Source organism: Lolium rigidum, chromosome 1, assembly GCF_022539505.1.
Source record: "Lolium rigidum isolate FL_2022 chromosome 1, APGP_CSIRO_Lrig_0.1, whole genome shotgun sequence".
In the NCBI taxonomy this organism is placed as follows: Eukaryota; Viridiplantae; Streptophyta; class Magnoliopsida; order Poales; family Poaceae; genus Lolium; species Lolium rigidum.
Window position 1 is genome coordinate 94230828 of NC_061508.1, and position 13600 is coordinate 94244427.

Sequence of the window (13600 nt, forward strand, 5' to 3'; positions counted from 1 at the left end):
TGAGCGTGACTCCTGCCTCCTCCGACTGAACCCCAGGAATAGTTTCTCCCTCTTCCATCCATTTTTTCCAACAAGGTAATAATTTGCTACGGATCTCGCATTTCAGTTCAAAATAGGGTTTGATTTCTCACTTCTTTGATGCAGGATTCCTCGTGTCGACCCAGTTCGAGCAGCGGCGGCAGCCATGTCTAGGCCTCGTGGCTACTTCCAGGGTACCACCACAAGGTGTCAGGGCGGCGGGGCGAAGCGCCACCGCAAGGCTTCGCGTGGCGGTGCCCGCAGCCAGGACATCGGCGCTAGGTCGTGCCTGCGCTTGATACACACTTTTATAGTTTAAGGGGATGATTTTTCTAGAGCCTCTATGTCAAGTGGAACATGGAGGCCAAAGATCACAATTCGGTAAGTACTTGAATATTTTTTTTTTTGCGGGAAAGTAAGTACTTGAATATGATATGCTGCATTACCATTGCGATTTACACTGCAAGATGATACATACATGCCCACCTGAATGAACTTTGATATGCTTTACATTTCCTACTCACATGTACACTTTGCAATTTGATTTGTTCATCGACCTAGCTATAACAACAATTCTGTAAGGCTCTACTAGCAATACATATACAAATGCTCACACAAATCATGATATTACTTTATCATTTTTATCTTGCAGAAGCAAAATCCTTGTGGTCTTCTGCTTATTTATAGGTGTTTACCTTCCCTTAGCTTTATACACTTAAGTTGATTTTCTGATTAGTGTATCTGCAGTTCGCAGTTCAATCTGTCTGTGCTACCTCCGCTGGAACTTGAGGTACTTGATGGAGATGAAGAAGAGGAAGGCGAAGAGGGCGATGATGGCCAGGTGTAGGCAGGTGACAAGGTTGAAGTAGCGGTCCTCGAGGCCAAGGTATCCCTCGAGAAACTGCCGCACCGTCTGGTCTGGTTGCCCTGGCACACGGATCAGTTCTGTCCGGTCACCCAGCTGAGAGAACATGAGCCCGTACACCGTCCACGCTGCTGGGTTAGCCCAGTACACCCACCTCCACCATATTGGGATCAGCTGCATTCACGTTGCCACATAGTTGTTGTTGGTTAGGTTAGGCATGCACAATCTATTCTCTCTTGTTCTAATTGATTTTTAACTTTCAAGAGAAGTCCAAAATCTGAATTAAATGAACAACCTATGAGCGGTTTATATAGGAATTCCATGAGGCCTAGTCTGAGACTGTTCCCTCTAGCGGGCATTGTAATTGAAGCACAAAGATTACAGGGTTAATCGGCGGAGTGAGACTAGTACCTCTCTTCCAATGATGAAGCCGGAGAAGAGGTTCCAAAAGATGAAGATAACGAAGGACAATCCAGCAGCTATCTCAATGTTAGGTGTTAGTGCCACTGTCATCATCCCGTAGAGTGTGTAGTACATGAAGCTTAGCACCATGTAAAGGACAAACCAAAAGAACTTGCCAGCGGTCATCTGGAACCCAATCATTGGGTATACGATTGACGCAAAGATGGCCACTTGGACAAGCATGTAAGGAAATTCAATTGCTACCTGCAAACATAAATCCAGCGTTGAAGGTTAAAGAACATGCCAAAACATCCTATGTTTAGATTATTATTATTTTGCCTTTGAACAGAATGATAAAGTAACAATACCTGAGCTATGGCGTAGGGCAAGGTAGAATACATGCCTGCTGCCTTTTCTCGGTAGAGAACAACTCTCTCTGTTGCCACAACTGGCTGTAAGATGCTGCAGTTCATGAAGCCCAGAAACAGTGCTGATCCATATACGATTCCTAGTATGTTGAATAAATCTTGTTCTTGTTTTCTGTTGCATAGGAATACCATGATCTAGTTAGGCATGATAAGTTCTCATGAAAGAAAATCATTAAGCTTGTTGTCATTCCTACTTACATGGTTGAGCCAATTTTCCAGAATACAATTCCAAACATAATTGATACAGCAAATGTGTTCAGGAACCGGACAACATTGTGTTCTGAATTTTTCCAGTATGCACATCTTTGTTTCCACAGGCAAGCCATACACTGCACCCTTAGGTTTTGCCAGTATCCAGGTGGAAAATGTAAATCCTCTGTATTTGACGCTGGTTGCCCCATCTCATCAATTAGAAGCATGTTCTCCCTGCAGAAACACGGTACATAGTCATTGTGTTTATCTTTTTTCCCTATTGCTGAAACCAGTTAACAGTACATTTTCTGTAGCTTTATGATCGTATCAGGCTTACCTGTATAATGAGGAGCTCTTATAAATTTCTGCGTAGTCCACTCCAATCTCATATTCTGTTGTGTGCGAACTGATGTCCAACATCCATGCTGCTGGGTTTTGTCCCTGTTTTATTCCAGGAACACCAGGTATAGCCTGTGACAAAGCAATTTAGTATTTTTGTCGCTACCTTGTGAATAGACATTTAACATTAGGCAATCTTACCTTGAAATATTTGATCATGTTGCTGGATAGTGGACCTAATGAACCACTGTAAATGATCTGACCGCCTCTTTTCATAAGCAGAAGCTGCAATCAGTCAAATTGAATTCTAGTTCAGAAATGTAATTTAACTTACTCGTGATCCTATATTCATATAGAAGACCAGTTGACTATCATTAGCTATTTCTAAGCTACTATAAGAAGATATCTGAGGGGCGAGGGCTAACTAGATGCTTTATTGTGTCAAGAATCATGCTAGTTTAGTTCTGTGTGATAAAAAGCTTGATACTCTTATCAGTCTTTGTTCTTGACACCACATGGCCATTTTTTCTTGTTCCGGTAGAATTTATTGATCTATTTAAAATTTAGACTCCAGTACCTCATCAAAAGATTCAAATATCCCAATGCTTGGCTGATGAATTGTGCAGACAACAGTTCGTCCAGTGTCAACTGTCTTTCTTACTGTTCTCATGACAATTGCTGCAGCACGGGCATCCAAGCCAGTGGTTGGTTCATCCATAAATATAATGGAAGGACTAGCTACCAGCTCCACAGCAATTGTTAGCCTTTTTCGCTGATCTGCTGACAGGCCAGTTGCTCCTGCCAGGCCCACCATGGAATTCTTCAATCCAGTTAATTCGACTAGGTCCATGACTTCGTCTATAAACATCTGAAACATGTTGAACGTAAATGTTGTGAGATCTTTTGCTATATATCTTCAAATATGATAAAGATAGTGGTCAATGCTCATACATCTCTTTGGCGAGATTTAACGTTTGAAGGCAGGCGGAGCCATGCAGAAAACTGCAGTGACTCAAGCACAGTGAGGTTAGGGGAGTGGATGTCACTCTGTTCACAGTAGCCAGATATCCTTGAGAATGTCTCCTGCTTCTTTGGGTATCCTGCTATTCTAATAGTACCTTCAATATATCCTCCAGTTTTCCTTCCAGCCAAAACATCGAGCAATGTTGTCTTTCCTGCACCTGTGATCCCCATCAGAGCTGTTAGCACCCCTGGCCTGAAAACACCACTGACGTCTTGTAGCAGCTGAAGCTTTTTCTCTGTTACTCCATACTTCATCATCTCCTGGTGGAAGATATGCATACTTTTGGTCAGCAAGTGACTGGAATTGATGTAACTATACAGCAAGGAAGGCACTGTGCTCAAGAGCTTACCTTTGGCATATCGACAAAATAGTTGATATGATCAAATACAAGGGAAAGAGGCTGAAATGGGAGGATAACTTGACCAGCCGATGCATTGCCCGCTCCAACTTTCTGGTTTTTGCACTCTGTATTTTTCTTCACGGCATCAATGTTAACTTGATGCTTGTGTGGAGCTGCAAATGATAAACAAGCAGGATTGATTCTTTTGTTCGATTTATGTTTCATCAATTATGATGTTTTGATAACTCGATATACGTACAGTTCATGAACTCCAGGGCAAATATAGTGAGGATGTTGAAGACCAGTGAGAATCCAAATAAAATGCTGACACAAATCCAGTACCAGTGCCACTCTGTGAGCATCCCCCTGATCTTGAGTATAGCTTCACCAACTGTATTGGCATTTGCGTAATAGAATTCCTGTCAGCATGAACGATCATCATGATCAGGTGATAACTAATTGCTACGGGTTATGTACATGTGATCAAGAATGTTAGTTGAAATGCTTGCTTACAATAGCCCATCTTTCGTCAAGGAACTCATTTAGGGCAATTGCATTCTGTGCGTAGGTGAATGGGGACGTCCAATTTGCCCAGCGCAGCCATGGTTGGAGACTATCTGATTTCAGTGTGCAAAATTTATGAGCTTCTTGGACACACACAAGTCAAACCTGTCCTGTTTGTTACAGGGCTGACATACATCTTATGTTATTCTGAGCTAAAACATCTAACCTTTTGATATGACGAAGCCTCCAAATATGTAGATTGCTATAAGAGCTGCAGTGCCTAGCATGTTGGCCATTACTTGTGTTCTTCCTATCGCTGCTAAGAAACGATAGAGGCCCATAGACATTTGATGCATGGCAAAAAGTACCAGAAAATGCTGGATGAATCTGCAAGAGGGCAAGGTAATTATTTTCTGCTATTCCAAATTATTCTTGTATTGTCATTAGATACTGAATGGACAAAGAAGAGTACCTGAGAAAAGAAGGTGCGTAGCCAATCACATAGTAGGTTAAGCTGGTCCAAAGACCTGTCTCTAAAAGTGATATTGGGAGGCTGATAAGGTAAGCTGAAGAAAGAAGTGCCCATCCTGGCAATCCTAGTAACTCTCTTTGCTTGTAGAAAGTGGGGAGTCGCTTTATTGTCATTGCAATTTCAGTCATGCCATTGAAGTTCACTATCACAACAGCTATAAAGAGTGATCCCATGTACTTATTGGCATCAAGTACAGATTTCTGGTTCATATTTGTGCGCACGTAAACCGTTGAGATAACCAAAGCAAGAACAGTTATCTGTACAATCTTGAATATATGAAGTGGAGAGTTTCTTTTCATAAGAAGTACTTCCCTTGAAAGGCATGCTTTGAAAGTATTCCATGTGGAGATCCTGCGACTTGCACTTGTTTTAATCTCCTTTCCTTTTCCTGTATTGTTTGACCTGCAGTGATTGTCTTCTACAAGTTGAGGGAGATAGGATGAACGGAAGGATTCTGCAAATTTTTCAATTGTCCGGTATTGATACTTATTTTCATCACGAATCCAGTATTGCTTTTGATCCATCTTCGATGTCACCTGGCCAAATAGAGAAAAGTTGCTGTCAGTTTGTTACATATTATGCACCAGTAGTACATATTACACAATAGTGGATTATGTCGTTGAAGTCTGACTCATCTAGTGCACGCTACACATGGTGATATTAATGCTCAGGTTTTCATTAAGTTCTTCTGATCATTAATTTTGGAAATGGTAATTAATTGCTAGCACTATTTATTTGTTTAATAGTTCTTTTTTATCAGAGTCTGTAATCTAGTACCTCTTGAAGGAAATCAGCTACATTCTTCCTGCTGGGGCATTTGAATCCCATAATTTCAAAGAAATCGGTAGCTTTTTCTCGTGGACCATGATATACAATTTGCCCCTCGCATAAAAGGATTATGTCGTCAAATAATTCCAATGTCTCAGGAGGTGGTTGCAGCAAGGAAATAACCAGTGTGAGATCCATCAGATGAGCCATTTGTTGGAGAAACTTTACGATCTCGTATGTGGTAGCGCTATCTAGACCTGTCGATATATCATCCATAAAGAAGCATCTCGATAGACCGACTAGCATCTCTCCTGTATGAAGGAATTCATCTTTAAATACAGAAACAATGATAAATCGACAAAAAAAAAGCAATGTTGATTATGACATCAATATATGGATTTGTTAACCTTGGCACTTGTACCATCAAATAGCTCTTTCTACTTCTGTAGAACTGGCATATCGTAAGCAAAGTAGGCTAGTTTCATGTTATTAGTTTGCAGTTCATTGTATAGGAAACAATGATAAATTGACAAAAAATGCTTGTGCAGGGATTTTCCAGTAATCTATACATAATTTCTAGTTACATCTTACATATTCATGAGTGCTCGGATTCAGTAGAATAAATATCAAGTGTCAACCTGATATTGAATTCATTTCTCCTGGAGAACATTACAGGGTTCTGCATTAAGAGAGCATTGTATAGTTCTGTCACTGGCTCACTCACTAATTTACTGTTTCCATTTGCTCAACCTTTTTTTACTGTTTCCATAGTTCGTTTAATCGAACATGCCAAGAAAATAAATGATGGCGCCATTTTTACATTATCTTACTCTACAATCTTTGCATGTTAAGCTAACTATGGAAGTTCTGGAGGTGGTAATTTTTCTGTGAGCTAAGTACTAGAACACAAAGTCAGATTGGAAAATACACTCTAGAAAGTGGGACCAGAGGGCAATGAGAGAAACAATACATGGTAGAAAGAATATAATGGTTACCAATTGTGGCTCTTTTCTTTTGTCCTCCTGATATGCCTCTTATCAGCTCATCACCAACTATGGTATCAGCGCACTCGGACAAACCAAGTATCTGCATTTACACAAAGTTGTGATTATGTTATCAAAAAAATGTTGAACTCAAAAGTTACAAATTTACCTTGAGAATATAGTTTGTTGTAAGGTTGCTTCCTTCTCCAAAGGTGGTAGCCTGCAGAAAATAGATTTAAGTAATTGGGGAAATGGAATCCATTTTTAGCCAAATTGGCAGAGAATAAAATTAATGACCTTGATAAATGAGTCAAGATCCTGGTCCACTTTGTTGATGACACCCTTTTTCCTTCGTATTGCTTCTCCCAGCATCTCTACGATGGCCATTCCAAACAGGAATTGTGTATTAGTGTTTATGTCATGAAAAAAGGACACCATTTATATCTTCATGATTGCTTCTTGAGTTACAATGTTGGAATTTGTTATATATATACACAGAGAAACTAAAGCTATATCAGATCTGTAATAGGAATATCACACCATACGCAAGAGGGTTCCTCACCAAATTCATTATTGGTTCCCAACATCTTGGAAGAGAAATCAATGGTCTCTCTGACGGTCATCTCGGCATGGTGAAGATCGTACTGGCTAACGTAAGCACGCAGGTACTGAGGTGTCGAGGAATTCACTTCTTTTCCATTGTACATGACCTTTCCTTTGAGCTATTATGGCATCAGGAAATATGCAATTATGGTTAACCGATGCTTTTCCTGTCAGTAATTGGTTTTGGTGGCATGTAGATGACTCAGTGTACCTTCAAAGAAGAATCCAACTTTCCCGCCAATGCTTTCAGAAAAGTTGTCTTCCCGGAACCAGGTGCTCCTAGAAGAAGCGTCATCCTGGTTATGCAATGTGGTTCACAAGATTCAGCATGTTAGGTGAGTAAATTAATGAATGATGATGAACTCTTTTTTATGGGAACTTCACAAAATTACACATGTTCTGATGGAACACTTAATCTGAGATAAGTAGCGTCTACAGACACATATTCTCGATTCAGTAAAAATTAGATCAACACTTTACCTTGATGGACGAATTGTCCCGCTCGCTCCATTTATAATTTTGATGGGTCTTTTCCTTGTAGTACACATGTGTGAAATTGTTGCCAATTCCTGCATAAGGCAATAATATCCATATTGAAGGAAACATACATATGTGATAGTGATACTTCAGAGATGCTAAACTGTATGGTTCCAAGTCCTGTAGTGCAGCGGCTGGAGACATACTTAGATCTCTACTATTAACGTTGACTCTTTTGATCAATTTAAACTAGGTTGATGCCCGAACTTGCTTAATATTTTGCAATACCTATTGCTGCACTTCCATTGTCTCTGTCTCTATCGTCAGGCATACCGGGCCGTTCTCCTTTCTTTGGAGTGCTATGACTTGCAAGTAATTCCATCTGCTTGTCGTTTTGCACTGGAATTTCTAAGTTCACGAACGCTCCATTTGTAGGTAACCGTGGATTATTTTGGTATTGTTAGGCTTTGTCCTGTGTAGGAAATGTTGGCGTGTGCTGAATGAAATGGCTAACTGACAACGACTTGTTAGAAATCAGCTAAATAGTCCTACGAGACGTGCTCAGGTTTATCGGCTGCAGTCAAAACGAATACTGGCTGAACTGTTAGAGGCAGCGATGACACTCTTTCAGAAACGGTCCAATTTTCTTTTGGTATTTGGGTGTCTCAACCACTTCAATTACCATAGCAATACAACCTTCATCTGGAAATAGACGCTCTACATACAGATGCGTCTACATACTGAAATGTGTCTAGATACAACAAAGCCGCGTCACTTATTTTCCAAACGGAGAAAGAGCACTAGATACTTGGGCGATTAATACTGGTCTAAATTATGAGTGAGCTGACATGGTTTCTTTATATATATCACTGTGTGTGCGCCAACCACTTCGCCCAATAACTGCAGCCTGGACGAGCTCGTAGACGAAAACGGCAATTTCCGGTTAACTAAAGAAGGCAAGCATCTCAAAGAAAAAAGAAGGCAAGTATAGTAGCGTTAACTCTAGCTTCAGTCAACTGCCAAATAAGCGCAGCTAAATACTCCTATATATCGGTCGCTCCACCATAATTAATTTCGACATAGGCCGGAGTAATCTTTTGCTTTTCAGAGTGATTTGATAGTAAGAGGTTCAGAGAGACGTGTGTGAGCTGTTTCCTTTCATCATCAGGGCTACACTGCTTGCCATCAACCTTAGAATCTTTATATAAAAAAATCAACCTTAGAATGGACAAGATCGCATTAAAGCAGTTGCCGTCAGCCTAGTCACGTACGCGACCCATCTGCTACCATCATTTATTAAGAAGAGTTTTCCCAATTCTCGTTTGAGTGAGAATTAAGTTAAGAGCTCATTATTTGTGAGATATGCATCGCGATTCATGCAGTGTGTGAGTTGCAACTAAGATAATATTTTTCAGTTGCACATGGTCTGCAACCGAGAATTTTTCGATTGCAACTAAACATTTTTTTAATTTACTACAGTTACAACTAAATTATATATTGGCATGTTTTTAATTGCACTACGGTTGCAACTGATTTTTTTTCCATTACACTTTGATTGCAATTGAATTCCCCTCCTTAAACTTGGCTGATGCTAAACATTTTTTTGATTTACTATAGTTACAACTAAATCTTTTATATTTATATATATTGACTTGTTTTTAATTGCACTACGGTTGCAACTGATTTTTCTTCATTACACTTTGATTGCAACTGAATTACAACCAAATCTTTTTATATTTATATATTGACTTGTTTTTAATTGCACTACGGTTGCAACTGATTTTTTTTCATTACACTTTGATTGCAACTTGGCTGATGTCGTTCGAATGAGGATTTCTCATTTGAATTAGAATAAGGCGACCCAAAGGAGAATACCTGGTTCTAAAATGGAAAACCCTCCCATGTTGGCTGTTGAAGGCTTTGTGCCTTTTATCTAATTTTTGTTGTTGCACCTGTGTAATACTACTGCTTCTGCAATTACATTTGAATTACCGTTGTCGACTGTTGTCCTGCCCAGAGGACCCTGTCCTATCTCTTTCTTTAAGATTTGTGGAGTATTAGTATATCATTGCTACAGCGACCTTGTACCCTGTCTTGTGATTTAGACAAGTCTTGGCTGAATCAGTACCCTTTTAATTTAGTCTGAACTAGTATAAGCGATGGACTTGCTGGGGGGTTGGGAGAAACTTGGATACTTTTATATGGGGCACAGCTACCTATCAATTCATCAGCGGATCTAGGAAGAAATGGATGTCCGATGACGTCAATGGGATAGGTCACTGTGCCGGTAACAAGGACGCCAACTGAAAAGTACTCGTCTACTCGAGGTCTCGAGTGACCACTAGGACTTCCAGATAGCAAGTTCAGTAACCACTGTTTTCTTAACTGAAGTTAACTCTTGACTGTAAACCACTACTACTTCATTTAACCAACAATGCATCATTGGAACTGACCTATTGACCGATCACGATCAGTAGTAGTCAGGCAACTCAATCATAATTCAGACCAGGAAAAAGACAGCAGTACCCGGCATCTGCCAACTAAGTGTGGTTTTTTCATCGTCGCGTCTCATCGGCTCGCTAGCTGTGGCGTTTTCATCTCACAACGCCTTCCACGCGTCTCACCAAATTCTATTGGTTGCAAATGCATACGCCATGCACGAGGTAGCATCCAACTATCCACGCCGCATAGAGCCAATTCTAATTTACTTTTACACTAGCAAATAGCAGCGCAAACGTACGTACGTACCTGGGCGGCGTTGACGGCGCAGTTGATCAGCGTCGGCAGCGCCCGGCGGCCGACGCGAACGTCGGCCTCCACGGTGAGCTCCTCGAACCGCACCTCCACCTTCGCTGCGCCGACCCCCAGCCTGCGAAAAACACAACTCACGTTTATCACGTTGTGATTGGCGATCTGTTTCAGCATAGAGAGCCGGACCGGCGTTAAGCCCTTTCGTCCAAGAAACTCTCTGCCTCCAAACTGATGGCCATCCAAACCGGCTCAATCTTTCATGCCACTCGCATGAGATATAGACAGATCGTTCTAGGCCATACCTTTCCTTTTTCTCCCGGAGCATCTCCAGGAAGCCGCGGTTGTCCTCGTGAGTGAGCGGTGGCGGCGGCCTCAGCCTCGTCTCTGGCGCCGGTGCTGGCGCGCCGCTCGGCGGCTGCTCGCTCTCCCAGCTCTGCTCCATCATATCCTCGACCGGCGCCGGCGACCCACGCGCGGCACTTTCAGCCCTTTGTGGGCAACGGCGGCGCGCGGTGGCTGCTTGTCCTTAGACGGCGCGTGAATGGCCGCGCACGTACTCGGACATGTAGTTTGTACGAGCACGGGAGGAGATAGAAGAAGATATACTTGCGTTTAAAGGTATTTGGAGTGTCATCTCGTCTCGTATATATAGTGGAGTTCGACGGCCCAACGCCACTCGGGACATTACTACATGGATCTCCAATTGCACATGGACGATTCAATTGCATATCTTTTTTCTTAACTACACATGAATTTTACATGAAATTAGGTGACTAGGAAGTGCAGTTCTACTAGATAAACCGAGAACTAGCTGCGTCCTTTTTTTTTTTCCTTTGTGCTTAGTCAAGTCCTACACAGTTTGATTCCATCGTGATTCGTGTATATGAGTTGCAAGTTGGTTTGTAATTGGATTTTTTCAGTTGCAAGTGGAGCTGCAACTAAGAAAAACCATTCGGACCGTTAGATTTGCTTCGTGATTTGTGCTAGTCCGAGTTACAACTGAGATTTGATGACATCGTCTAACTGAGAACGAAGTTTTTTTTTTGAAATAACTGAGAACGAAGTTAGTTCTCAGTCGATTGAGAAATATAGTCATACCCTTTTTTGTCTCTTTTTTTTTTTGCTTGGCAGGCTCTATTCCGTTATTTTCCGCTGTAGCTTGACACGACAGTCATGTTTACAAGAGATAAACATACCTAGCTCGATCTCTAGCCGACGATATCTATGATTAACCACCGTTATGCACGCTAACTTCAAGTAAAGAATGGATTAAGACTGGGTGGTTGTCCGCTCCCGTACGTATATATAGTATTCGTCAGCAAAATGAAATGTTTTCATAACCTTATCTTTTGACAGTGGCAAATAATATTGTTGCACACCCGGCCATGCCGGCGGCCGGCCGGTGCGTGAATGCTAGGTTTTGCTGTAGCATGCATCCATGCATGCGCATATGGCCCTGACCTCTGAATCTTCAATGCGCCACCACTTGATATTTCATCAGTATAGCACCCCAAGGAAATTAAAATCTAAGCTCTGGCTTCTACTTTGAATTAGTCATGTCATGGATCACCACTCTGGGCATGCATGCATGCATGTGAGTAGAGCAGAAACAGATGCCATCTCTCCCTCCTGTATATCCATGCCATGGAGAGACAACACTGCGGAGACAGGCAAGGGAGTACATGTGTATATCTCGTCTGCTTCTGCCTTTCGAACTTAATGTTCTTGTCTCATGTATCTTGGAAAGTCCTGCGCTAGCTGTGATCTCTTCTTCTCCGTGTCGCAAAGACATGTACAGTACGTGGCATGGCGAATAGACCACTGATGGCATTGGCACCTACAACACAGGTGATGCCAGTCTTTGTTGGTGTTGGCCACAAAAATGGGGTATTTGTTCAGTCCGAAGGAGACACGATCCCTTTTCGAGGGACGATGGCTACGATTAAGAAGGCTCCTGCATTAGAGTCAAGAGATAGACGCCCTCCATTCTGATTAAATTGACGTGAGTGATCTAGAGGAAGTAGCTTATGCTACAGTACGTACGCCGCGTCGATTAAACAGAAGCAGAGGTAGCACAAGATACCAGGAGGCGATAAACCTCTCCGTGAGGGTGTCATTGTTGCTAAGCTTCGTGGCTTCCAACGAGTGGAGTGGTGATGGAAACTGATTGTATATATGGAGTTAGTCGATCTCTGGAACTCTCGTCCCGGTTTACATTCAGCCATGCCACCAATTCTACAAGAGATAGGAGAGCTAGCTTTAAACTTTTATTCTTTTGTTATTCAACATGTGTCAAGAACTCAAGATCAGCTAAAATTTCGGCTCACCTTTGTGCTAAGTTTGCTTGCACATTGATGGAAATGGATAGAAGGCTAGATCGTATCCCAGATTTTCTGGTCGTTAGTATTCAGGCTGATGATTCAGGTATGGTGTTAGTCGAATAAAGCTCTCAAATTTTCCCGCAAAAAAAGTGAGACAAGAGACGATCGATGACACCACATGCTAAACATACACCACCAGTAGCTTTTTCTGTGATTATTATATTACCAATTTTTTTCTATGCTATGTCTTGGTCAAGTAGACAGGTAAAAAAGTTGGCACACATATTCCTACCATATGTTCTCTCGTTTCCATTCCATTAGGTGTATTTATTCGGAGCTATATGGTTATCCATGCGCCAAATTTTCAGCAGTTTTGTGAGCGTGGTCAGCTCTACTATTGTACTCCTTTAGTCCTTTTCCACTTGTTTCACCAGATGCATGCTTCTGCATAAAAGTCTACTATTGTACTATCTAATGTAGAATACTCGTATACCGTCTCTACTTACAAAGAAAATGTCACGTCAGACCACGTAGTGTGCCCACTCTGCAAACTGTTGCCATGAGAAACGACACACCACCATCGAGCCATGCTCGCCTAACGTGTCTCATTTAATCACCGGCCCTCCGCAACTATAGCTATCTATGCCGAGATACATGACGAATACCAGTGATCAGTAGAGGAATTCAATCCTTGCATTGCATGGGCAGCATTCATGGCGTGCTAGATTGATCGATTGAAATAAGATTGCCCCTGATCGTCACATGTAGTCATGATCGCATCCTTCTCTGCAAGGGTAGGCACATCATATTGGTAGTAGTATCCTTGCAGATTCTCTTTTGATATAGATAATTGCACAAGATCACCACAATTGAGGCAAGTGTGCCAAACACCTATGGTTTTATGCAATTTGTGGTGTTTTTTTTATACATGGTTGTTACTTTTACGGTTTTATCTCAATTGTGGTGGTTTTTTGCAATTATCTTCTTTTGATATCAGTTAACGCTACCATTTTTTTGGTGAGAATAATTATTGACTAGCATTTTCTTTCTTTC

The 13600-nt window shown here is 41.5% G+C and overlaps 1 protein-coding gene across 2 annotated transcripts; it reads right to left on the reverse strand.

The window, feature by feature from the left end:
- Window positions 1-438: 438 nt before the first annotated feature.
- On the reverse strand, window positions 439-10668 carry LOC124698001 (ABC transporter G family member 45). 2 transcript variants are annotated; one of them, XM_047230560.1, is made up of 22 exons: window positions 10529-10668; window positions 10224-10344; window positions 7479-7567; window positions 7210-7294; window positions 6958-7117; window positions 6693-6769; window positions 6565-6615; window positions 6408-6498; window positions 5422-5723; window positions 4585-5180; window positions 4339-4499; window positions 4122-4225; window positions 3868-4027; window positions 3618-3781; window positions 3196-3528; window positions 2822-3112; window positions 2446-2529; window positions 2243-2376; window positions 1912-2139; window positions 1654-1825; window positions 1295-1549; window positions 439-1057 (listed from the first exon to the last, which is right to left on the reverse strand). In XM_047230560.1, exons 1-22 carry the CDS (start codon window positions 10666-10668, stop codon window positions 788-790), a joined length of 4068 nt encoding a protein of 1355 aa, XP_047086516.1. In that variant the 3' UTR covers window positions 439-787. The 2 variants fall into 2 exon arrangements, with proteins under 2 accessions (XP_047086516.1, XP_047086582.1); XM_047230626.1 differs by lacking the exon at window positions 10529-10668 and having other exon boundaries at window positions 10216-10232.
- Window positions 10669-13600: the final 2932 nt, after the last annotated feature.